Source organism: Athene noctua, chromosome 27 (assembly GCF_965140245.1).
Source record: "Athene noctua chromosome 27, bAthNoc1.hap1.1, whole genome shotgun sequence".
Taxonomy (NCBI): domain Eukaryota; kingdom Metazoa; phylum Chordata; class Aves; order Strigiformes; family Strigidae; genus Athene; species Athene noctua.
In genome coordinates, this window is record NC_134063.1 from 4,177,375 (window position 1) to 4,204,055 (window position 26,681).

A 26,681-nucleotide genomic window follows, 5' to 3' on the forward strand; every position below is an offset into this window, starting at 1 on the left:
CTGTGCTTAGAAATACCCATGTTGCTCTTAATTAAAGAGTTGTGTGCAATTAGAGAACTGGAGATCACTGTGAGAGCAGCTTTCTCCATCTCTCTCTTCCTTTCTTAGACCGATGGCAAAAGAAACAAGATATTTAAAGTTTAGAAAGAACTTTTACTGTAGCAGTTGTCTTTTATACATGTGAAGATTTGATGGATGCTTTTAATTGCCATTTAAAAGCAATCCTCCTCTGTAAAGATTTTTTTAGAGGCAAAGTGGGATTTTTTTTTAATTACACAAATAAATGTACTGACTGCATGTGGCTTCATAGAAAGGTTAGGTGACAGAGAATCATGCAAGTGTTTTTATTTATCTGAACTTTGCCTTTTACAGTCCTTGTTTCCTAAGAAACCAGGCACATGGTGCTGCTTCATGTGGACAGTGAGTCTGACTCTTGACTTTTTCATCTAGCAGGTTTTTTTTTTTATTTGGTTGCTCAGTTTTAGAAAAAAAAACTTGACAGAGGGCAACTGTGTCTCTCTCAGACCAATGAAAAGGGGGGCTGGGGTGCAGATGGACACTGCCAACCTCCTCTCTGAAGGAAAGGCTGCAGCATGATCTCACCCTTATTAGTCAGCGGAGAACCAGCCCTGAGACATGTGTGCAGAGGAAACCCAGCTCCATTGTTTCCACTGCTCACGGAGCAACTACTTATTTATTTATTTTAATCTGACCTTTTAAAATAAATACATCCCTTGGGATTCCTAAGCATGTGGGATTTTTGTTTGTTTTTTTATTTTTCTTTTAAAAAAGAAAGCCCAAATGCCAAGGTAAGGTTGAGAGTTGTTTAAGGATGTAATATGCAATTTCTCCCGCTATTTCTAGGCAATAACATATCCGTAACTTGAGTTTGTGATGCTTGTTTCAGGTGCAATCCGTGCAGCACGTCTATCCATCCCAGGTCCAGTATGTGGAAGGAGGAGAAGCTGTTTATACCAATGGAACCATGTAAGAGTCCCGTGTTGGCTGTAGCAGAGCCCTGTTTCCCTCCCAGCTGGGTTGAGCCCTTTGGTCCTCCCAGGCTCCTTCCACCCTGGTGCTGCTGCTGGCACTGCTCACTGTTAAAAGGAGGAAGAGGAGGAACAACCATTTTACATGCTACGTTGTGTGCGTGGGGGTAGTTTCAGCCAGACTCCAGCCTTGGAGGGGGTGTTGGCCTCATGGAGGAACTGTTCTTCAGGGAATCCTGCCACAGAAAAGGATCCAGTATTTTCCTCTGCCCAGCTCACCGTGTGTGTGTGGTGAGGTGGGGTGGCTTTAGAAACTGGAGCATAACTGTTTGAGGGAAAAGGGGGTTCTGAAAGGTTTCCTCTTCCTCCTGTGTGCTCTGCCCCCCGCTTTGGCCCTGCTGCCCTCTGGGATGCTCTCAGCCTCCAGCACCAAGGTTGCCTGCAGTGGCTGCAGAGCGATTCCTGGGCTCTGGGCTCTCTCAGTGGCTGTGGGCCTCGGCTCCAGGGCTGTCCTGGGACTGATTAACATTGTCAGGACTGACTTCTACAGCACGGGCTTCAATTTTAATGGGGCAAATCCCACCGACAATGGAGTCGAGTTTTTTTCAAAAGGTGGTCCAGGTTTCCAAAACTGTTGTTCATGAGATTAGATCTACCAGCTCCTCTCCACCTCCTGACCCTGTTATTCCTTTGGCTCCTCTCCACCTCCTGACCCTGTTATTCTTTTGACAGACGAGCCACCTACTCCTACAACACCGAAGCTCAGATTTACGCCCCCAGCAGCGCAGCATCCTATTTCGAACCGCAGGGAGGTGGAGCTCAGGTGACTACAGCGGCATCCTCTCCTACAGCCATTCCCTCTCACAACATGGTGGGCATCACCATGGACATTGGGGGAAGTCCGATCCTCTCCGGCTCGGGAGCCTATCTCATTCATGGGGGGATGGAAAACACTAGACATTCTCTGTCACATACTTCACGCTCCTCTCCAGCAACGGTATGTAGCCCTGCAGATGTTGCAGCTCGGGGGCCAGGAATTATTCCAAGGGAACTGAAAAACCTTCAGAAAATAAAACTTCCTATCGTTATCACTGTGTATATGTCTATAACGTGCCATGCAAGGGAGAGAATAGACACTGGTGTACTACAGATATTTTTCAGCGGGAGTTTGGAATGTGTCTCATGCTGCTGGGCAGAAGCTTGTCAAACTTTCTGAGTGGATCACTGAAATTATGCAGCATGGAGATAAGAGAAAATTCTCGGGGGTTTTGTTTTTTTATCCCGAGCAAAATGTTCTGGCTTTCCAATTCAAAAGAATTGTCTATATTTACATTTTCTAAAAAGTGTAACATCTGAACACGGGGCTTGACTTACTCAAAATAAAGAAATATATAAATATATTTTTAATTATGAAAAGACCTGAAAAATCCATTATTAATACAGTGGATAATTAGCACACAAGGCATGTCAAGCTGATCATGCCAAATGCATAGTGATCAAAAAGTCTTTGTACATATCTCCAGCACCATTGTGTATTCTTTCCATGCCGTATGTTACAGAAAATGTATTTTAGGGATAATACTGATCAAACAGAAATGTTTTAAAGCTCTCATTTTTTAAAATCATGTCCCTCCAGCTGTCAGTCGAGGTGCCAGGTTGCTAGAAGCACAGCTATACTGCTGTGTGGGACTTGGGGATACAACTATTAACCCAAAACAGCCTTTTTCCAGCCAGAAGCTCCCAGGGCTTTCATGTGAGATTCTCCCAGCCCTTAGTAGCAGCTGCTGCCAGGAGTGGGTTGGAGCTTGTTTTCTGGGACACTGCTCACCTTCCTTTCCAGACTGACTTATGTGTGTTTATACGTTTGTATGTAAACATAATTACAAATGTAGGTGTAACTCGGTATATGTGGCCAGATTTTAAAATGTGAATGGCACCGTCCAGGGAGAAAAACAGGAGCTGTTTGCCACTGAGTGCTCTTGAAAATCTAGCTGGTTAGGTTGTACTTTCTTTTCCCACAGAGTTTTAGTGTATAGACTTCGTGGGGTTTGAATCTTTGTGCCTTAAAAGGTTGCCTTTGATCCTGGAGTAAATGTGCTCTGTCTTAGATAGAAGTAGGGGAAAGGTCCTTAGCTTTGGGTGGAAGAGAAAATGACAGCTGCATCTGGATTAGTTGGGCTTCATTTCTTGTGTGAGAATTGTGTGTGTGTGTCTATTTTAACTGTTCATAGTTACAAACTAGCATCGGACCATCTGATTTTTGCTCAGGCTTGTTATTTTGAAGGAAGTAGCTGCTGATCTTGTCACCTGTGTGAGACTTCATCTTGTAAAGCTGCACAACATTACTCTTGGTTTTTGTTTTGTTTTGGGATTTTTGTTTGTTTGTTTGTTTTTTTATTTCCATGTTGATGGGCACAATGTAAAAAAAACCCGAGTAGAATATATGTCAATAGAAATGCCCCATGAACAGGTTTTGTTTGTAGCTGCCTATCACATGAGAAAGCTGTTCAGCAAAAAAAAAGGATTTAGGAAGTGACCTTTATGAAAATGCATCTGAAATAAATTCACTCTGTTGCATGTAGGAATGAACTTTCTGAAGGTATTTTAACACAGAATGTCTGTGGCTCTTGCGGAGGGGCTTAAGAGAGTGAAATAGTTGCAGGGAAGACAATATAGGGATGTGTCTGTGTGTAGCTTTCAGTTCTTTCAGCACAGACCAGAGTTGAAGAGGGATAGAGCAGGGCTGTGATAACTGCTTTAAATTTCACATAAGGGGTGGACAGGTAGTGGAAGGCTTAAGGAGAGCAATGACTAAATCAAATCAATGAGTAAAAACATTATTTTTCATTGCAATGTCTTGCTTAAACAGAGAATAGGAAAGGCTGGTGTTAAAGAGGCCGGAGAGGCTGTAGTCCTGGCAGAATGTGTTTGGGGCAGAATTAGGAGCTTTGTGGAGAGAAAGAAAAGGTACAGCTCATGTGGACGTAACCAAGGAAGACGTAGTGTTTGCATGTGGCCTTGGGGGTGTAGTGCAAAGGGGACGGATGTCCAAGCGGCCAGCAACGTGAGGGCTTGGCAGCAGGAGAGGCAGCTGCAAGGAATGGGGAAGGGAGAGGGCTTGGAGGGTGCTGAGCCGGCACCGAAACCTCGAAAGCGAGGAGAGTATCTGTCTTCAGAGGAGGCTGGAACTAGAGAGTGCTTCAGATTTAGCAGTAAGAGCTGCCTCAGGAGGTGGAGGGACGGTTGGTAAAGACTGTATGCACACTAAAGTAAGATCTTGAAATATTTAAAGAAACCCGTTTTCCATATTTGCTGGAATAATGATATTCTGCTCCATCAAATGGGCTGACACAGCACATGAAGCGGTTCCATTCGGTGTCTGTGCCAACAGAGCACTATTAATCTTCATTTAAAGCAGGCTGTACCAGAGGAAATCCTTGAGACCTCCCATAAGTGGGTCCTCAGAGCTCCTCACCTTCATGCAGGGCTGTTTAAGAGCTTTTAGTCTTTCCCCTGTCGTATTTTTTCTGCAGATGCAAGGTGTCCATCTGCATGGGACACTTCCCAAAATGCCAGAAGGACAGGCAGTGTTTGTGTATTTGCGTAAGAGGTGTTGCTCAACTGGCGCTGTGCTGCTCCTTGAACAGAGGAAGGAAATGGTGTCTCCCTCTAACACTGACTCATTTCCTGAAAGCTGCATCAGCAATCAGTCTTTGGTTCCTCATGGTACTTCACAGCGTTGACAGTTTTCTCAAAAAAACCCCACTGACACATAGTCTTCGACTGACCCTTTTTTTTTGGATTCAGTGATAACTTCTTGCCACAGTGATGGCACTTTGGGATGGAAACCAAGGGATGTGTGGTGGAGGGGCTCGGACAGAGTGCCACTGGATATGGCACAGGCTGTCTTTGGTTGCTGAATGCTACTTCAGAAGTTAGATCTGATTTGTTCTGTTCTCCCAGATCATTGTGCAATGCTTTGTGCGTGTGCCTACGGATGAGTGCACAACCATGCATGTACAATGAGGACAGATGCTCAAGATAGCTGCTGGCTGCAAGTTTTACTGGCTGATGTGTGCTGCCTTGCCCTGCCTGCACTAACAAGTCACAAATAACAGGGTTTTGAGAACATCTACTGGAGCAGGTTCTGCTCCTGCGACTCCCTTAATAGATTTTCTTTTTTTTTTTTTTTTTTTTGGTTTGGGTTTTCTTTATTCCTCATTTACAAAAACCCTGTGCTCAGGAGCACTGAAGCTCTGGGACTAGCAGATATCTGCTAAGTAGTTTCCCAGAGATTGAGTAGCAGAAAGGAGAAGACAAGAAGGGTCCAGGAGAGGGTTGGAGCATGAGGCAGCAGCCACAGCTGGGCTGAGAGTAGAAGAGAAGCTAGACAGAGAGAAGCACAGGGCTCGTCAGGGGCTGGAATGCCTCACCAAGACTCCGCTTGCAGAAGCTCAGATCATTGGAAATGAGCACAAGTATTATCACGATGTGCCAGCCTGTCTTCGTGGGAAGAAGCTCACTTAACTGAAACCTGTCTTCTCCCTTCAGAGTCTCTTTGCAGTTCTCTGCAGCAGCAAAGAGCTCTTACCCATTCCAGCTTACGCATTCTATGTGTCAACCCTCCTTGTGCTCCTGTTTTATTTAGTTGCCATTAGTGTTTTGTCAAAACATTAAGGAGTAATAATAACCAAAGTCATTATTTCCAGTCTTCCCTGAAAGATCTGGCTAATAGCAAATCTACAGCATATCTCCTTCGACCGGCTGCAGCGTGTCTGTCTGGTGGTGCTTTGGTCTAGGCACAAAGGGGAAAGGAGATGGAAAACTGCTTCTCTTTTATAAATGGGCAGTGCCTATAGTGGAAGATCAAAAGCCCCCTGGTCTTGCTCTTTAACCCTAGTAGGGATTCTTGCTGTGTTGCTAGTTTGCATGGCATCCAATAACGTCTCTGCAGCTTCATCCCATAAGGACTGTGCCTCATCTGTACCTCTTTTTCACCAGCCTGTTGATATAAAGCATTAATCATTCAGATATTAATAAAGAAATAATAATCCTGGCTGTTGCTAACTATCTGATTTCCTTTCTTTTTCTTTTTTCCTTTTTTTTTTCTTTTTTTTTTTTCCCCTGTGCGCATTTTCTTTAGCTTGAAATGGCGATTGAAAACCTACAAAAAAATGAAGGGATTACATCACACAAAAGCAGTTTGCTCAACAGCCATGTAAGTTACAATCGGAATTTACAACCTTTTTCCTGCTTTGGTAGGAGCATTATTTGTAGCCCTTTGGTGTATTCAACAGCACGAGCCACTGAAAGCAGCCTGTGATTCAGCTGTGCTGCCCAAAGAGGCCTCTTCCCAAGAAAAAAAGAATCTGCAAAAAAGTGCCGTGATGTTAATGTTTGTTTATGAGATGCTCTGGATTCTGTTAACTACCTCTCCCCTGTGTTTATTTATTTCATCTGCCTTGCAATGGAAATTGCTGGCAATTAGATAAACACATTTGAGGAAGTTCTTTTCCTTTCACTGGAATTGAAAGATGGCTGGAAAATAACTTGCAATTCTACAGCAATAACTTGGTGTGAATCATCACAGATATCCCTCAGATAGCGCATACCAAAATCCTACTCCTGTGAATGCCTTTATTGCCTCTTTCTGTGCCTCAGGAAGACCATTACTGTCACAATGCTATGCTAAAACCATTTGCTAGACCTCTCTCTTCTCACTATGCCAACAATTTCCCTGCTTTGTGTGAAGTTCCCACTATTCTACTGGGCCTTCTGCATCATGGTTTATGGCTCCCCTGCAGTAATGCTTAACAGTGAGCACATGTTTGTGTGAGATTTGAAGGGTCTAATTCAAGTCCTGTTCAAGTCATTGCTCTTGCTTTGACTTCACTGTGTTTTGGATTAGGCTGAGGCGTGTTCTGCGCTGATAAATCACAGTACATGAAGTGGTACTTCGTTATTCTAACAGATTCGCTTTTGCTTTGAATTTGAGGGCAGATCTGTTGTCATTCTTAGATCCTGTAAAAAAAAAAAATCTTTGCCCTCTTCACCCTAGAGAAATAGCCTGAGAAAACAAAAGGAACGTTAAACCTAACAGTCTGATTCTCTTAAACTGATGTCGAACTCCAAGCCAGGGCTCCTGGATGAGCTTCTAGAAATTGAAGGTTTCTTTGTTGAAGCTGGGGATACACAAACCTACAGAATCAGATGCTCCTGTTCTGAGCATCTCTGTGCATCCTCCCTGTCCCAGGCTGTGACCGTGCTCACACACCCGTGCTGTTCCCTGAGTGCTGTGCAGCTTTGTCTTAAGGATAATGTTGCTCTGCAGAATTTTTTTTGTTTCTCCCAGTGCAGAAAGGGACAGAGCAGAGCAGGATGGGGTGAGTTGTGATGTGGTATTGAAGGAGGTTTGAAGAAAAGCAGAAAAAGAGCAGAGGAAAGAAAACAAAAATAGAAAAGAGATTTCATCTGGCTGCAGGTTGTTCAGGATGGAGTTGGGGCCTGATCCAGCCTCTGACCAGATCTTCCCCGCCCTTGTCTTGCAGGGTAAAAGTAAAGAACTTAATGTTTCTCCAGTTACAGTTCATAGTTTGACATAAGGCTTAAGTTCTCTTACAAATTCGAAAGTACACATCAGCTTTCCTCTTGTCCTTGCTGAAATTGTCAGTCCGAGCTCCAGCAGCGTGCTGCCCTGGCAGGGCTGGGCAATTTCCTCTGCCAAGCCAAGGAAACCTGGGGGTCCCTTGCTGCCCTGTGAACCTCCAGTGGCCTTGCTCTGCCTTCCCAGGGCACGGAGCGATGTCTGTGGGCGTTGGGAATCACGAGGAGGTGATGGTGCAGGCTGTGCCTGTCGGAAATGCAGCACGCTGTGGAACCACAGCAGGCAATCTCCTCCCAGAGCTGGAGCAAGGTCGGTGCTGCTGCCCCGGGAGGCTGCGTGGCCTCTGCCCGGGGACGTCCTCAGGGCTCGACTGAATGAGCCGCTTGACTGGACCGAGGGACCAGTGAGCCCTGGTTTGAGTAGGAGGCAGGGCTGGAATCACAGAATCACAGAATAGTTTGGGTGGGAAGGGACCTTTAAAGCTCCTCTAGTCCAACCCCCTGCCATGAGCAGGGACATCTTCGACTCCAGCAGGCTGCTCAGAGCCCCGTCCAACCTGGCCTTGAGTGTTTCCAGGGATGGGGCATCTACCACCCGGAGACAGGAGGCTACCAGAGGTTGCTCCCATCCTCAGTGTGAGGGACAGCCCGAGCATTGTGCAGCCCAGAACCTCTCTGCTCCTGTCCCCCGGCACGTGCTGTGTTACAGGGGTTTCTCCTATCGGGGATGTTTCAGTTCTCACCTCTTTGATGTTGAAAAAACAAAACAAAAAAAACAGACAGACAGATGCTTGCGTGACTGACACCAGATTTTGTGAGAACCAGAAAGTGAAGCTGGAGGTGACTGTGATTTGTCAAGGCTGAAAGCAAAAGATGAGCTTGACAAATCTGGTGGCCAAGGAAGTTGCAAGATAACACTAACTGCGCTATTAGGTGTGAGTTAATTGCTTTTAGTCTTAAGGTTGCAGAGATTTTCATTAAGTGCTCTGTCCCTTGTTTTAAATTTCACATTTTGCAAATCTGTAAATTCTTGGGATAATGGTTTATTTTGTTGCTGTCAGAATGTTTCATGCCAGAAATCTTTGTTTGGGGTGTTTTGTTTTGTTTTAAAAAATAAAGGGGTATCAGTCAAGAGGGAATTTTTTACATAATGCTGTTGAAACAAAGTCAATGTGAAATGGAGCCACACTTGATAACTTAATTTAGCTTCAGAAGCTCTCTGAGAGGTTATTTAAGTGCACTTGAAACATCAAATTTGGAAGCCTAAGCTAATGTTAATACCCCTGACACATGATGTTTCTAGTGAAATCATGTCAATCTATTACTGTTACTGAAAAAGCTCTGTTCACAAGAATACTCCAGAGTCGCTGGGTCAGAGGATTACTTCTTTCCAATTATGAGCTTGCAGATGATACAAAGAAGTTTGAGAAAAATGACTAAAATTTTTGTACACAAGTGCCTAAAGCTAAGCACATAGGGAAGCAGTAGGAAGCTATAATCTGCCTGAGACCCTGTGGCTCCTAGATATCCACAGCACTCAGAGGAGTAGGGGGAAGATGTATCTTTTCCTCACTGACTGTAAAACAACAAAAAACCAAATTAAACCCCCCAAAACTTGTTGGACTTCCTCCCTGTGGGTAGCAGGGCTCTTAGGGTAGGTGCTGATGGAGTTTTTTCACTGAGGAAAAGGTCTTACCCCTAAATGGTGTTTGGGTGGAAACACCTAAAATGAGACTGAACAGAAAAGTAGGAAACGTGTTGAAGGGAATAATTCTCCCTTGGCCAGGGGAGGAACGTAATGACCTAATGAAGGATGAATCTCCTGCTCGGTGGAGAAAGGCTGGCGATGCTGGAGCTTGTGCTCACGTACATGGATGGCTCAGGGCTGAACTATGCAATGGACCAGACACTTGTTCTAGAAAAGAGACTTTTGAAGAAAATATATAGGTTCTGATGAAACTTTAATTGCAAAGGATCGGTGGGGCTGAGCAGGGAACTCCTGGTGCAAGGGAAGCATTTCTCCCCGTTGCTGAGCTGGGGATGCTCGGCAGGCTCAGGGGTCCATCCTAACTGTTGAGCTGGACTCAGCAGGGACTTAGGAACCTGCTCCTTTTAGTTTCAGATAAAAACACCTTAAATGTGTGCTAAAAATGTGTGTCTTCATTGGTTTGTTTTTCATAGAAGTGCCCATAAGAAAATCTCTCCAAACCTAGACCTTCAGAAAAAGAAAAAGTGGGGTTTTTTTTCTCAGAAAGCCTCATGTACCGTTTTTTCCATTCTTAAAGTGCCACTCTTGAACCGAACAATGTCGTTTTTGCTAAAGATTTTTTTTTCTTTAAATCAAAACAAACAGTCAATAGAAATAAAGTTAAAGGAGAAATGAAATTTAAATGTCTCCCCGTAGTGCCTATAACAAACGCAGCAGCGTAGAGCTGCAGAGTGATTTTACTGGAACCTGATCGCAGTATAAACAGAAATGAAGTTGTAGAATATCTTGTCATTGTCACAACTGAGCAAAATTCAAAAAGTAGACAGAAAAAGGGACACAAATGGAAATAATCTTTAATGTTCTCATTTTGAGTGCCTGATCTATTATTACTAATGCAGGAAGAGCAAAAATAATGTTTTCAAAATGATATTCTGACAGATTATTTTTTTTAAGCTCTTTTGTGCGTTTTGTAATAGATTTGTAGTTCAATAGTGGGAGTTCATATTGTGAAACTCTGTAATGTTTAAAGGAGTATAAAAAGACACTTGCAGAAAACGAAAGCTGGAAGATGAAGGGAATATTCTAGAAATACCTGCGATTAGACTAAAATTGTCCAGGATTGAATTTAAATTAAAGAGTTTTACCTATATATGAATTTTCCATAGTAACATGCAACTTTTTTTTTTTTTTTTTTTTAAAGCTTGGAATTAGAACAGGTTTAGAAAATAAATAGCTGATCCACATTCAGTATCTTTCCTAGGATAAATAAAATAAATGGTTTTAAACACCCACCCACCCCTTTTTAATTATTAATCTTTTAAATACAGGGGATGGGCCAAAATTAGCACAGATGTGCACTACTTAAAAACTGAGGTCCTGCTGGTCTTTTATGTCAAAACCACTTTTGTTAGAGCTAGCTTAATGGGTGGGGGAGGCTCAGGGCTACGGAACAGCTCTCGAGGGTTTCCCAGGGATGTCTCTTCTGCAGGTGAGAGCACGAAGGGACACGGGTCGTTAGCAAACACCGAGGTCAGAAAGGTCTTAATCTGTGGAAGAACACCCCAAAGAGTGTCTTAGGTGCTGTGTCACAGGAGGGAGGTGAGAAGGTGACAAGCAGCTCTGTGAGCAGCAGGACAGAGGGGAAAATGAGTTTTCTTCTTCCAGCTGTGGCCACCAAAAATGATGGATCCAGTCATCTGAACCCGTGGTTGCTTTGGATCAAACCCAGCTAATGAATGAAATAGTTTTAACTGTACAGCTTTGGATTCAGCTCATTTTATGTAGCAGAAGTTTAAATTTGGATACGTGAGTGATAACCACGGGACGTACATTCATAGGTGCTGAAAAGCCTTTGTGTGAGAGCAGAGTTGGGTATGAAACACATAAACTGAAAATAACTCAACGTAGTGAGGTGTCAGAGATGTCTTTGCACATTTCAGGTTGTATTTCACAGAGTTATTGATATAAAACGTGAGTATAGCAGCGAATTGGGAGCCCAAAGTTTTCACCAAGGGAAAACAGTAGAAAAGAGCCAGATAGTGGAGAACGAGTGGAGAGGACTTAAGCATGGGCCGACTTGTACATCCGTGGGTATGGATAAATCCCGCTGATTTTTAGACTTGTTTGTGCTTAATTACAATATGGGCTTGAGCTATTTGTTAGATGATGTGGCTCATATTTTGCTGTGAGTGCAGCGGCTTCTGGTGGAGCTGTGCCTCCTGTGCACGCGAGGATGGAGGCCTGGGTGGAGCGGGAAGTCTTGAAAATGTTAATCCCAAATGTCCCTAACGACGATTAAAGGGCTTTTACCAAAGCTATTAACTTCAGTCCATTCGTACATCTAGTTCCTTCAAAAATTCACTTAATGGAACACTTACTTTATTGATGCTGGAGTCATTAAATTAAAATTAAATTAAAAGAAATTGGGGGTTTTTGTCTTGTTGCATTTTAATTCTTGTGCTGACACTGTGTGCCAGGCCTGCCCTTTCGGACCGACTGGGTATAAGTAATTTATATTAATTGCAATCTTTAATCAATACAAATGTCAAAAAGTAGTTCAGACAGTAAATTTTGAAAAATAGATGGACCCCTTCAGATTCCTAAGGTTGCTTTGGTAACTGTTAATTTTATTGTTAAGAGAATAGTTGCAGACATGCCAATCTTCAATTTAATAAAAGCTTTGCAGCATGTTTGGTTCCCCTGAAATTTATTCCTCTTAGGCGGCATCTTAACATCTTTATTCTTGGAAAACATGAGTTCTTCCAGCTTTATTTTGGCTCTGCAGGAATTAATCTCAATCCAAGGTGGACACTGAGATGGCAGACAGACTATGTTTTAATGCTTTTGCAAAATCTGACAGCATTTTTGTTTGGGTTATTAGCTTTGGGCTGGGGGTCCTTTTACTTTTACAAAAATGCAACCAGCGTAAGTTATTTAAATTAACTTACAGAAATTAACTACCCAGCATTAAGTTCTCTTGAACTCAATGTCAGATGGGCTTTCCTGATGTTTAAACATTGACGTTGTTTGACACAGCCCGTTCCAGCCCTCTTTAGACTTTCATGTGTTCTTTATTTATGTTTTCCATACATAAAGCTCCAGTGGTTGTTGGACAACTACGAGACGGCGGAGGGCGTCAGCCTTCCCAGGAGCTCTCTCTACAACCATTACCTGCGGCACTGCCAGGAGCACAAACTGGATCCAGTGAACGCCGCTTCCTTCGGAAAACTGATCCGTTCAGTGTTCATGGGGCTGAGGACTCGCCGCCTGGGAACCAGGTTGGTAGGAATCTACATTTAAATTAAAAAAAAAAAAACAACCCTCCTACAACTTTTCTCATGTGTAGTGAGAGCTTACTGAGCATCATTTAGCAGGCACGGGTCTTTCTTCTGAGATCTATGGAAACAACCGACCATGGTCTTGTGGGAAAAGAAATTGCTATTCTAAGGCACAGAAATAATTTCTGTGTGTCGTGAGGCAAAGCTGCTTTCTCACTGTGAATCAGTGATGTGAGAGGCTTGACAACACAGGTCATTTCAGACAGGCTCCAGGTCTGTGGTGGCAGGGCCTTCTCCAGCTTGCACAGTGGAATTTGGTCTAAGTCCACTTCCTAAGGAGTCTAAGAATATTTTATTTGAACCTAGTCTGCTTCTCATTTCATTCCTGTCTCAGAAAGATGAAATAACTCATCTTCACAATTGCCACTGTCAGTTGCAGAGCCCAAAATTCTGGTGCTATGAAACGGTTTCTCCGTTCAGTAAAGTTCCTCCACCACAGAACCTCTGCCCACATCTTTGATGCAGACAAGCTGTACGGATGTAAATGTCTTTTTTCTTAAATACCCAAAGCGGCAGGCTGAATCTTGTGACAGAATTTTTTCTTTTAAAACATCAAAGATCCATATGATGTTACAACAAAAGCGTAACATAATAAAGCATAGTTACTGTAATTACATCTGTGCCCTTCAAGGGAGCATCCAGAGTGTCTGCACAGCTTTCACAGCTGAGTTTGCATTTTATCCCAGCTTCTAATATAACAAAAAGTAGCCAATACACTAGAGAAACAGTGATTGCTCTGATTTTGTAAGATCTTGTAATAAAATTCAAGCTTAGATATTTGGACTTCTAAATGAGAACAAAACCAGATGTGTCCGGGGCATTCCACAGCTGGAATCTGGAGGCAACAGTCTTAGGAAGAGCAGGGGAGAGTTTGGATTTCTGTAGATTGGTTTAAGTGCCAAAGCTCTGAAATAATTTCTTTAGAGGAGAGAAATTCTTTAATCCCATCAAGGATTAAAGAAAAAAAACAAACAATCAAAAAACCCACTTAAAATTGCAGATGTGCAGATGGCGAAGGACACAGTAAACCTCAATAAATATGGAAATAGCTGTCCACCACTATTTTCGTATTCATTCATTTAGATTATAAACGCAGCTGTTATTTAATCTGCGGGCATTTCAAATCACTTAAGACATGGCTGTAGTGTACTTCATACCTGTGTGTGTGTAAAACCCTTTGGCACAGGGACAAAGACTCAATGATTCAGCCGTCCCCTTGAGAAGAGAAAATTCCCCCAACAAGGAAGAAAGGGTTAATTCTTTGACAAGTATTCCTCTCTTAAATTTTTCTGTGTAGTTTTCCAATGGGAAGCATCTTTGGAATTAAGATGCCTTCAGACCCTTCCACAGTGACACAGCAAATGAATTTTAAGCGAGCCCAATGAGAGGGCTCTGGGGACCCTGCTGCTCCTCCCCTGGCTCAGTCTCCTCTTCCACTGAGGACTCAGCTCGGCCGTTGTTAGTGACAAATTGGCTAAAGCCAAGTTGGACATACTGTCGTCATGTATCCATGGCTGCATAATTGTCCTTCTCGCTCCCAAAAGCAGACGCTTGGGGACTAAAAAATTCCAGTTTGGTGGAAAAATTTTAACTGACACATCTGTCTAATGTGATGGCAAGACATTCTCCTAAGGAGTATCTCAGCAGCTTTACTGACCAGCAAAGGAAAAAGAATTACAGCCTCTTTTGCTTGCAAACAGCTTTCAGTTTTTACAAAACTACAAAAATGAGCAACTCCAAGAACAAAGCCACATCAAAGCCCATTGCCGTTGCTGTGAAAGTGCTGGCAACGGACAGACATTTTTCTTATCATAGTTGACTATTCAGTCAGGCTTATTTTATCCAAGTGTAGATAAAGATGGAAGTTTGTTTTTATGGAAAAAACCAAATCCTTAAACCCAAATCAAATAGCAAATTGTCCCCTGAGGTCTTTCTGTCATTCTGTTTAATAACACTTTGTATTGTAACACTTGTCTCTTCTTCTCCAGTTACCATGGGTTACTTGGAACAAACCTTGCTGGGTTTTAAATGTGGATGTCACTGAACTTTGTGACATGTGGTTTTAAATTTTATAGGGGATGATGGCATTCATTAGTTCAGCCATTCAAACAGCGCTTGGCAGCAAACCGATGTGTGCTGTAAGAAGTAGGGTGTATTGTCAAAACAAGCCTAAGAGTAAACTGCAGGGCTACGATGTCCCTTCCATTGACTAGTTCACACTGAGCAATTTCAACGCTGATACTTCCAGGGGAAACTCCAAATATCATTATTACGGGATCCGTCTAAAACCAGAGTCTCCGCTGAACCGCTTGCAGGAGGACACCCAGTACATGGCGATGAGGCAGCAGCCCATCCACCAGAAGCAAAGGTAGGTGCTCCCAGCCTCTTGGAGCTCACGAGCCGAGGCCCTGCTGCTGCCACGGGCGAGGGTCCTTTCCCAAAGAGAGCTGCAGACCCCATCTTGGGGCTTGGCTTGGCTTGGGGGCAAACCAGCACACGGGCACGGTTCCAACCCAAGGGGTGCTGAAGTGCCAGAGCTGAGCTGTGGAAGCTCAAGGCTGCAAGTCGCTGGCTGCTCTCAGTAGTGGAAGGGTCCAAAACCAATTCTGGTAGATGCCCCATCGCTGGAAACGTTCAAGGCCAGGTTGGACGTGGCTCTGAGCAGCCTGCTCGACTTGAGGATGTCCCTGCTTATAGCAGGGGATTGGACTAGAGGAGCTTTAAAGGTCCCTTCCCACCCAAACTATTCTGTGGTTCCGTGAAATGGTGTTTATCTGCCTATTCTATTTGCCAGCAGCTTGGTTCAGCCTGCTGCTCCAGAGAATGCCACCGTATGTGGCACTTTTCACTGCGTCCCCCTGACCCAGCCTCCCCCTGACCCAACTCTTTTAGGACCTTGGCTATGGAGTTATTTGTGTCAAATCAGTGTAAAGGGCTTGGGGGGGGGGCTTCTGTTGCTTGTTCTGTGCTTGGGTGGGTTTTGGTTTTTGTTTGGGTCTTTTTTGTGCAAGTTCAGTAGCACTGTGGTTAGTCTTGTGTCTGAGTAATTTTGAATACAAAAAAACAACGTGCAGAGGAATTTGGAATTGTCTCCTGGAAGCATGAACACTTCTGGTTCTTGCTGGAGTGAAGAAGGAGCAGAAGAATTTATTTCTTCAGCTCCCAAACAGAAAGTAAATGCAGAAGTCAGCTCCCGAGACTGGGAGTCTGCACTCTGACACCCACTTCAGCTCTGCTTCTCTGGGGTTTTTTTGTGTCACCTTGGGCAAACATCTTAACCCCTTTAAATTCTGGCTTGGGGAGTGATTTTCAAAAGTCCATTCTCATTTTCTCTCTCCAGTTAAGTAGGTGATATCAATGGTCAGCCCTCAAAATGCTGGCCTTGAGTGTAGCCTCATGATGAACACAAAAGTTTACCTGACCGTATTGCAGATACCATGTACGTGTTTGCTGGTACCTGTGTAAATCCTAAACCATGCTCTAAATTTAGGTATAGACCAGCACAGAAGATGGATGGCATGGCAGAGAGTGGGTCCAACAGTAACCCACACACTACGCCGGAGCAATCGGTTGCTGCTCAAAGTCAACATCATCAGCAATTCATAGGTGAGGGGACTGCTTACTAGGTATTATTAGATTTTTAGTATTTGATATCTCATGTTTAAGCTTAAAACTTTAAGAGGAAGGATGGTCTCGTCCAGCAAGCCCTGACTGTTCTGCATTTGTTTGCTTTTCTGTACAGTATTGTATATTATACATAGATATTTTTTTATCTTGTAACGTCACACTTGCTAAGTTCATTTTCTAGCTCCTGTACCCACAGGAAGGCTTTTCCCTTGTGCCATCAGGTCTGTTGGTTCCCTCTTAGTATGTTTTAAATCGATCTGGTTTTCCCCAGTTGCATGGAAGGAGCAGAGGTCCTGAAGAGCCTTGCTAAGACAGGCAGCCAGCGGGAGAAGAGCAATTCTCTTCATGGCGAAGGCTGCAGAGGGGCCGTACAGACCTTCTCCTTGTGAGACAAACTCTCTGGCTCTGCTGGTCGTGGATCTGTGTGTCTCCATCATTCGAGCAGAGTTACCGCATCCCAGCCAGCTCTGAGCCTTCTCTGAAATACAATTGCTTCTGCTATGTTTGCTGTCCAATTATATTTTCCATTGTACTCTCAAAATACCAAAGTGACATTTTTCAGGCTTCGGAGAAAATCTAATGGGAAGCGTGGTAGATGAGGACAATGTATTCTTGTTTCTTTTATTACAGAGAGGAAAAAAAAAAAAAAATTTTCCTTTTCACACTGAATAAATGGGCTGCGGTTTTTCGCTTTTTGCCCAGTATAACAGCACGAATCAGGGAAAGTACTAGATTATCAGCCTTGTTTCTCCTGTTTCATCCCAACTGACACACAGAGGATAGCCACTGGTGACAGCAGCACCTTGTCCTCACCTGCAGTCCTGCGTAACTGAGTGCTCCTCTCACCATCTTTCCCAATCTCTTTTTTTCCCTAGATGTAACTCATGTCTTTCCTGAGTTCCCAGCCCCTCATCTAGGTAACGTCCTCTTACAAGAAGGGATCACCATGAATGATGTGAAAACTCTGCAGCTTCTTTACAGGCGACACTGCGAGGTGATTCTTTGGAATATTTTTAATTGTTGAATAGACGTGGGATGTAATTCATGTGCTCATCTCATATCTGCTCTTAGGAAGAGCTAGGATATAGTAGGGAATGCTTGACTTGCTGGGTATTACAACTCAAATATTGCTCTCTATGTTATTTTTTCATTGTGTGATCTGTTTTATGTTATGTTGATTATTAAAACAATGCCCTTTCCATTAATTTTCATGGAAATTATTTAATCTAAATGACAGCACATGAAATTTATGCTTACACTGTGTGACAAGATGCTAGCAGAGCAGGTAATGATTTGTGTTCTTTGTTGTTAGGCGACTTTGGATGTTGTAATGAATCTTCAGTTTCATTATATTGAGAAACTCTGGCAATCCTTCTGGAGTCCTAAAACACCATCTAGTGATGGCTCCACTGCCCTGCCAGCCAGGTACACCGCTGCGCTTTGGTTATTTCCGAATGCTCCACTTTTTCGGTGTGGTTTTGTTTTTTTTTTTTCTTTTAAAAATGCATGAAGTATTTCCAGCTTCATTAGGCGTTTTGAGTGCTTTGTAGGACTTGAAAGTATTTCCTTCCCTGCAGAATCATTACAAAGAGTGTCAGAAGTGTTTAATATCGTCATGACCACACAAAGTTCAGACCCCTGAGGAAAGCATCTGCTCTGATTATGTACATCTCCGTGCCTTATATCTCCTGTAACATGCACTAATCCAAAATGCAGAGGTGAATGAGAGCAGGATGCTGATTTTGTACGTGGTCGTCAGGAGCAGTAACAATTCCAAGCCATTAGGTATCAGTCTCTAGTGACATCTCGGGCTCTGAGATTTTAGTGACATCTAGATTGACTCTCTTCTTTGGCTGGCTCTCCAGATCTTTAAGTGCCTTGTGTTTTGAGACAGATAAAGGCAAACAAAGCTACTCTGATCTTTGTACTCCTGACTGGTTTGTTGTTATTGCCTTTTCTTCATCCTTTGTGTGTTGGTAGTCTGCTGCCAGGAGACAGTGGAATGGAAATAAGTGAAAACAGAGAAAATCAACAAGGTGAAGGTTACTTCTTAAAATCTGTATTAAAAGTCTGTATTATCCACTTCTACTGATAATATACAGACATTTTATATTCAGAAGAAAAATGGTAAAAGCTTGAGTAATAGGCAAGTACTCCATAATAATCTGTAGACTATGGCCCTGTTGTCCTCAGGAGATGTTACCCAATGGATATTGTCCCGCAGAGGATGACTGCAGCTGTGTTTGATTGTTTCAGAATCTCTTTTAGTTTAGGGTGTATCTCCAAGGCATGTCACAACAGCACAGAGAGCTGTGCTAGGTCCAGGTAGGCTCACTTGGGTACTGGAGGCAGCATTTCTGCAGGGCTCTGGCTAAACTAGCCTGTCTCACTAAGGCTGTGTGCTCTAGCACCTCTCCACACCACGGCTAATAGCTGAGATGGGTAAATAAAGGGTAAATAAAGCATTCCCTCCCCTTGCTTTATATATATACAAATATAAACCTGAAATATTATCAAAGTGGCAAACTGTTTGAAAGCATGATAAGATGCAGAGTATGGTTCCACTTAACAGGAACTTGAGGTACTTGATGACCAGTTTCTCCAAGTGAGTGTTCTGGGAATTCATTTGCTAAAACTGCTCAGGCAGAGGCTATAAGTGCCTCTTTATAGTATGTCCAAGGCTTGGCTTTAATGATTTTGATGGAATGCGTGGGGAAAGTCCCCTCTGAATTCCCAGTTCCCAGCATAGTGTGTGAGCAGCTCTGCCTTGGTGCTCTGGCATTACATTAAGGCTTTGGTTTTCTCTGTTTGCTGTTTAACCAAATATCTTGTGCCATAACCGTGCAGAAAAAGTTTCCATGCATCCCCAAAGTGAAAATAATGCAAGCTTGATTGACCTCATTCAGTTAGAGACAATATGCTCTGTTCTCATCAAAACACCAGATCCTTTTCCTTCTGTAAACGTTCAGCATTTGAAGGTGTTCAACACCTTGAAACCATTTATAGTATCTGTCAATACCGGATAATCTGCTCAAACAACATTTGCTGGAAACTTTTTGTCCCCACTGCTACAGCTGAGGAGGTTTAGAGCAGGGGGGGAGGAGAGGAGAGAGGTGTGAAGGTTTTGGAAATAGCTGGGTCTGTAAGGAGGAACCAGCTAAGCCTTTGTTTGCTGAGATGGCTGTACTGGAGTTACAGGTCCCATGTACACGTGAACGTGAGCGTGGGAAAGGCAGCCGAGGCTGAGGGTGGGCGATGTGAGGGAAAACTGGTCAGAGCTCTGACCCCATGGACAGAGAGGCACTGGCAGAGTCAGGCAAGCCTTGTACAAACAGATATTTCCTTTTGAAAGAAACATAAATGGCTTTTTTTCTGTGAAAACGGGGGTTAGAAATCGAGCGGAAGGGTGAATGCACTGAATGCCAACCTGCTGCTGACTCTGCCTCCCTCCTCCTCCTCCTGCAGCGAAGAAGAACACGAAGGGACCCTCCCGAAAGATAAGCTGATCACTCTCTGCAAATACGAACCCATCCTCAAATGGATGAGAAGCTGCGATCACATCTTGTACCAGGCCTTGGTGGAGATTCTCATCCCAGACGTGCTCAGACCGGTGCCCAGTGAGTACCTGCAGCGTGGCCAGGAGGGCAGGGCTGGTCCCGACTCCCCGCTGGGCTGAGGCATGGGATGTGCTGTCTGACAAACAGCCATCCGTGACTCACTCAGTCTGGCTACCACTTGCCACAAAGATTTCCCTTGTAAAAGCTGATTTAGAGCTTTTTGTTTTGAATACAAGCTAAAATATTACGGCAACACCAATATTTCTCCTGCAGCATTGCTCTGCATTGATGGTACTTTGCGGCCCCTGGAAATTCCTCTGCTTTTTAAAATTTGGTTTATTGTATATCCCATCTCCTGACTTTGGCTAGGAGTCAAGGTAAAAGCATAAGCTTAAGGCACAAGGAAGCATGGCTAATCCCTCTGAGATGTTTCCTTGGAGACAGTATCTTTGTTTACGTAGGACCGTCCTGTCCCCTACTGCACCTCCTGGAAATTTGGGGTCAATTTTTGTGTGGGAGATCAGCGATTGGATGTGGAGAGTTTTCTCTCTGATTTGGCTGCTCAGTGAAGTCTGTGTGTCAGTCTCCCCCAGGCCTCGGCTCTGCCATACACTGGGCTGAGCAGTACTGAAAAGCCACGTCCCTCTGGGCTGCTGCTGTGAGTCCCCATGCTGAGGCACATGTGGGTCTTTAAAGAGCCTAATTCAACATTTGGAAAATGTTCAGAAAGACAATGAATAAGAAAAGGATAAGAAAGAATGAGAAAAATAAGAAAAGTTTGAGTAACAGCATGAGAGAATGTGAAAAATTTGAGTGCCTCTCAGGACCCAGCTGATTTCCTTGGTGCTAAATGGAGATCACAGCTCACCAGATCAGAGGCTGTGCTTTCCACAGCAGCCCGAAGCTAGAGAGTGGTTCCAGAGATGATACGGAACAGCCCACCTAACTCTGCAGACTTCTTTGCAGGCACACTAACACAGGCGATTCGTAATTTTGCCAAGAGTTTGGAAGGGTGGCTGATGAACGCAATGAGTGAATTTCCCCCCGAGATTGTCCAGACCAAGGTGAGCAGAGGGAGTGTTACAGGTCGGAGATATGAACTGAGTGTGTGTGTGTGCGTGTGCATGTTGCATGGGGAAATCTCTGCTGGGGTTTGGCTACGTGTACTCCAGACTAGCGTGGTGTAACGAATAATTATGAACCCAAATCAGCAAGGAGTGGGAGGACAGGTAGGGCAATTCCTTTGTTCCAGAGGTGAATGATGCTCTGTCTGCTGAGCCGTTCCTATGTCCTGAAATCGCAGATAAAACTTTGCGGAAGAAAATCTCTGCACTGGGATGAGACTGTCCTACTTGAAAGCTCAGGGACACCTCATGAACCAAAGGGCATTGCAGAGACTGAGCCTAAGGCTCCCACTCCACCTCTCCTAAAGCCATGGATTCTTGCAGCCTGTTCTCATTTTGCTGGTCTCTGCTGGAGGCAGAGCATGAAAACTTGGTAGTTTAAAGAAAAGAGATGCAGAGGCTGGTTTGCAAGAAGCAGAAGTGCTGCTCTGTTACCCCAGCTGATGTGTGCGGTGTGCTTGAGCTCCGCCTTGGGAAGTTTGCCCCCCGCTTGCGGTGCCCTGGTGCTGTGTTGCAGGTCGGGGTGGTCAGTGCCTTTGCGCAGACGTTACGGAGATACACGTCCCTGAACCACCTGGCTCAGGCCGCCCGTGCCGTGCTGCAGAACACTTCCCAGATAAACCAGATGCTCAGCGATCTCAATCGGGTTGACTTCGCCAACGTGCAGGTAACTTCTAGTATCTTTTCCTAGGTCATGTTGTCTAGAAGTGAGACTCTACAATGAGGTTGTCTGCCTGCAACAGCATCTTATTTCTAGTACTAAAAAGCAATTAAATGAACAATTTAACACCTGTGTTGTTACTTTTCCAGGTAAGTTTGCCATCTCACTGTGGAGAAGGTACTAAAGACCTTCTGTAAGAAGTGGTGCAAACACCAACAGTGTAGTCCTAGTAATAATATTGTATGGTGGTCTGGACAGATGGGAGGAGACATGATTCAGAGCTGATTTGGAGTCCCTGTCTACTAGAAATGAAGTTGAATTCCTGAGTTGGGATGCAACAACCATGCGGGCTTGGCGTGAGTAATTGTCAACCCTTCTTCCCGAGCAGGAGCAAGCCTCGTGGGTGTGCCAGTGCGAGGAAGGCATGGTACAGAAGCTGGAGCAGGATTTCAAGCTCACCCTGCAGCAGCAGAGTTCTCTGGACCAGTGGGCTAGTTGGCTGGATAACGTTGTTACTCAAGTCCTGAAGCATCACGAGGGCAGTCCCAGCTTCCCCAAGGCAGCCAGGCAGTTCCTGTTGAAATGGTCTTTCTATAGGTACATTTTCTTTCTTGTTTTGGAAATATTTTTGCATCGGGCTTAGGGCATGTAAAATAGCTCCTTGAAAAGCCAAGGCCAAGTTCTTTACTCCCGTGCAACTGTGGTTAACTGTTGCTCTGTCCTGGTACAGAAGGAGGGAGCATTGTGTCTCCTGCGTCATTTCAGGATGGGGATAGGATGCTCCATCAACTAATTTCTTAAAGGGCTTTGATACTCTTGGGTTAGAGGTAGAAACAGAGCACCATGTCACACAGTACCTTCAGGGACAAGAACTCACATCAGCCGTGATGCAAATGTAAAACACAACCCAAATATTTTGTTTCCCGGCCATTTTCCAGCTCCATGGTGATCCGTGACCTCACCTTGCGCAGTGCTGCCAGCTTTGGTTCCTTCCACCTGATTCGCCTGCTCTATGATGAATACATGTTTTATCTGGTAGAGCATCGTGTTGCCCAGGCAACAGGGGAGACGCCGATTGCTGTAATGGGAGAGGTGAGAATTGTTTGTTCCCTAGAAACAAACCCAAACTAAGCAGCGCTTGAAGAAACACAGTTGGTTCACAAACCACACCGTGTCCCGAACGTGTTTTTATAACCATCTTTGCCAAAAGATTTACTGGGTTGTTTTGAGTGCCTGGCACGAGGATCCAGCTCCTCGAGCATCTTGGCTCTCTGGTACCTGAAGCGGTGGGTTTGGGGGCAGTTGAGCATCAGCTGAGCTCTGGAGGCCTCAGGAGGGGGGAAAAGGATCAACCCACTTCTCTCCATGAGTGGTGGGTGCCAACCTGACTTTGGGGTTCCTGCCAGAGCAAAGTCCCATCAAACACAAAAGCTAAACCAAACAAAAAAAGGTCCAAAAGTTCCTTTCCCTGTAACTTTCAGTGGTACCGTTCACTGAACTTCTCCAGGCCTCTGCAAGCTCCAGAGTTCCATGCACAGTCAGCCACACTCTCCATTTTTGACTTGGAGAAATGATGGGTCGTTTGTGTTGTTTGGGCAGGTGGTTGGGTTTTTTTTTAACAAATCAGACAGTAAATCTGGTTCCTGGCTCACAGGCAGGTCCTGTCCTGCCTAGCTGAAGCCACATCCAATTTTTCACTCTGAAATGCACAGATTTAAGAGCCCCTGATCAATCTATGACAGCAGTATAGAAACTACTGTTAGATTAAAACCGATCTCATTTCTCCTTGGAGCTCATGCTGTTTTCTTCCTTCCACAGAGCTCATGTAGGGGAGCCAGACAAATCAACTGCATGCCTTTTGCTTTCCCTTCCCCTCCCGTTAGACCTGTGCTGTTGCACCGTCAGCAGTGCTGCAAGTTCTCACTGTTCCCTGCAAAAGCTCTGTCTTCATTGATATTAAAGGAACATGAAAGGCAGAGAGTGACTTCCAGCAAAACCTACCTGTGGGAGGCTTTTTGCCTTCCCTTCATTAAACTCTTGCAATATTTCTGTTCTCCAGGAGGAGGCTGATTCTTCCCAGCTAAAGAGGATGAATTGTATCCTTGCATTTCCATTGCTGGCTCTATAACTCCTGTTCTCCTCCATTCCTTCTGCTGCCCAACTTTGCATGACTTTTCAGCATTATTGTTACAGCGATTTAGTGTTTCAGACCTTATCACAGAGGGATACAACAAATCTCCAGAACCAAATATATTCCCAGCTCTCTGGTTAGGCTTGGCAGAGTTGCTGAGAGGTGGAGTGCTGGTTGAGTCCCAGGAGAGGTGAATAGCTGGCATGTCTGAGCACTTGCCTGACAAGATGCAGAGGGCTGGAGAAAAGGCACCATCCTTTGGGCAGTGGCAGCACTTGGCCTTAACTTGGGAGATCAAAAAATTTCTCCCTTCATTCCAGAGCTCGATCCTGCCCTGGATTGTTGTGAGTGGTGTTTGCCCAGAGGTTTTAATGACAGCAACAGACTTTTCCCCAAAACACGGGGTTGGTTTTGCTTTCTGCTCTTCACCACCAGCACTGCTGATGCTTGTGGGTCCTCCTGAGCATTTAAGCTGCTTGCTAGAATTGCTTTGAAACACATGCCAACTTGCAGATCTGGCACCTTCGGTCTCCAATAAGCCTCACTTACCTTGAAACTCCTTTTTCTTTCAGTTTGGTGACCTCACATCCCTGTCCCCAGCACTGCTGGACAAAGGTACCTCCTCTCCCTCAAGGGAAGTCCTGCTGGGTCAGGGTTGAGTCGCTGTGGGAGGGGGAACCTCGTGCTGACTCTTTCACCCTGCTCTGTTGGGAATAAGACCCTCTTCCCCTCCGGTCGCCACTCTCATGCTGAGACCTGTCCTTTGCAGATGACATTAGTGACCTGGGCAGCGAGGTGGACACGGACTCCCGGCGCCTGGGGGAGCCGCTGGTGAAAAGGGAACGCACCGACCCCGGCCACTCGCTGCAGGAGATCTGAAACAGGGACTCGGCTTTTCTCCAGCTGGACGAAGACATCCGGAGCCAGGTTTGACGGTCGCAAGCCTGAGCCTCCCCGTATCTGCGTTATTAGTGCCTCTTAGTTTCTCTTTATGTTTACTTGTGTTTGAGGATGGGCTCCGGGGGTGAGCTTGGGTGGGTGGTGGGACAGGGCTGGTGTGGCCGCCTGCTCTCCTCCAGCGTGAGAGGGCGAAGGTCCAACATCTGCTCCCGAGCGATGGAAGCCTCCGTGATCAGCACCGGATCGGATGTGCCTGGCTAGGAGAGGCTGTCCTCCTCTCCAGCCCCAACGAGCCGGGCCAAGGAGGCTTTCTCTTTCAGGGAAGGTGGTTTGGGTTTCTTCCCCACTTTTCAGACTTCACTGTGATACAAACTTGAACCAATCAGTGCCCAAGAAGAAGGAAAATTACCTGACCCTTCTCCTGCAGCCTTTCAAGACAAGCTGTCCTGGCTCTGACTTTGCCAAATCGCTCGTACCGGGGAGCGCAGGACAGCAGGTCCCTCTTGTACCCGCCTGGGGAGAGGGTTCCAGGCTGGTCCGGGTGGAGTGGTGCACGTGCAGGCTCTGGGACTGACACATCCACGTTCTGGGACTGTGGGACGAGCGTTCCCAGCTGCTCCCGTGTCTCCCCAGCCTGGCGTTTCATCGCTGCTCCGCGAATGCTCCTGGGACACTGTCAGGCCAACTCATGATACCAAAGGACTCTGAGGAAGCGGCAGCTGGTCGCAACGTGTGTTCCTTGCCCCCTGTGCTCTGATGCCCGTGGACGATCTCAGGGCGATCCTCGGCCTCGCCAGGGTACCCAGGCAGAGGGGAACTCGTCCCGCATCCTGGGTTTTGTAAAATTCTCGCTGATGTCCTGCTAAAATGTTGAAGGTGGGGTGCAGCTGCCTGCGGGGCTGCGTCCGGAGCATGGGCGAGGGTGTGTGACTGCAGTGCCTTAGGGTGGGCCGGCGTGCCCGCTTCCCCCCCGCTCCGGGCCAGCCGGCGCAGCTCGGGATCTGATCAAACAGCCCGTCCCAGGTGGCAGCGCGGGGCTGTCACGGCCCCGGGGATGCTCAACACTACGGGGGTGTTTCCCCTTGCTGAATTGCTTCGCCTTCTCCAGCATCGTTGTGGTGGTGGCTCCCGTAGGGCTGAGCTGGGGGAGCTTCTGCCCCAGTGGGGTTTTTTTTTCCTTTTCCATGTGCTGTGGGGTCTGGGCTGATGTGGACTACAGGGCAGAGGAGGGGGGGTGAAATCTGTCATCAAGCCAAGGTGCAAAAACAAAAAGCCCTGGGGCAAATCTTTCTGTGAATAAAGGCCGTGTCATAAATAGCTTTTATTATTATTATTATTATTTCTAATGATACAGTATTTGATGTGAGCTTTTCCAGGGGTCTCGTGTACATTTGCATATCAGAGTATACTCTATCCAAATATATTATTTACTCATTCCAAATGGTACTAAGGTAGCTGTGACACTTTAAAAAATATTGCTAATTGAAAGTAAAAAGAAAGTGTGTGTAGTGACACATCTTTCCCTCTTACTGTCCCGTGCTGTTGTCTGTCAGGGTGATGTTTGTCTGTATATGTCTCATATTGAAGTAGCAGGAGACAAGTGAGAAAGCTGGATTTATCTGTAAATAACGACAATGAATACTCCCAGGGTCAGAGTCCGCGCTCGAGATCCTGCTGATGAGATAAGATTGTCTAAAAAAACAACTGAGCAACAAAGTCTTAAACTCCCCTGCTCCCACTGAGTGTGATATTAACTTCAGCTGGTGCATTGGCTCTTCTTCGCAGCCGCTTCCAACCCAACCCAGCCACCTTCTGCTTACCACGGGCGTGCGGATGAGATGCTCTGGAGCTCTGCAGCACTGTGCAAGGAGTCTGGATAACCACCTAAACCCGACGTGCACAAAATTCCCAGCTAAACCCGAATAGCAATAAACATATATCAAATGCTCAGGCCTGTACAATAATTGTTGTGGTCCCATTTTTTCTTTAACCGCTGAAAGGAGATGTCAGGCAGATGCTGCGGCCCCGCAGTGTCGGGGGGAG

The 26,681-nt window shown here is 45.2% G+C and overlaps 1 protein-coding gene across 5 annotated transcripts in view; it reads left to right on the plus strand.

Moving 5' to 3' along the window:
- Positions 1-26,581, plus strand: part of RFX2 (regulatory factor X2) — a 60,790-nt gene extending 34,209 nt beyond the window's left edge. For 2 of the 5 annotated variants that reach the window (XM_074928042.1, XM_074928038.1), the window contains exons 4-18: positions 908-987; positions 1,722-1,986; positions 6,133-6,207; positions 12,397-12,578; positions 14,887-15,006; positions 16,129-16,244; positions 17,141-17,259; positions 17,578-17,690; positions 19,731-19,882; positions 20,789-20,886; positions 21,464-21,613; positions 21,996-22,204; positions 22,546-22,699; positions 24,311-24,353; positions 24,508-26,581. In XM_074928042.1, coding sequence (XP_074784143.1) covers positions 908-987; positions 1,722-1,986; positions 6,133-6,207; positions 12,397-12,578; positions 14,887-15,006; positions 16,129-16,244; positions 17,141-17,259; positions 17,578-17,690; positions 19,731-19,882; positions 20,789-20,886; positions 21,464-21,613; positions 21,996-22,204; positions 22,546-22,699; positions 24,311-24,353; positions 24,508-24,617 — 1,986 coding nt within the window. In that variant the 3' untranslated portion in view covers positions 24,618-26,581. The remainder of the gene's footprint in view (positions 1-907; positions 988-1,721; positions 1,987-6,132; positions 6,208-12,396; positions 12,579-14,886; positions 15,007-16,128; positions 16,245-17,140; positions 17,260-17,577; positions 17,691-19,730; positions 19,883-20,788; positions 20,887-21,463; positions 21,614-21,995; positions 22,205-22,545; positions 22,700-24,310; positions 24,354-24,507) is intronic. The other 3 variants (XM_074928040.1, XM_074928039.1, XM_074928041.1) reach the window with 3 other exon arrangements.
- The last annotated feature ends 100 nt before the right edge of the window (positions 26,582-26,681 follow it).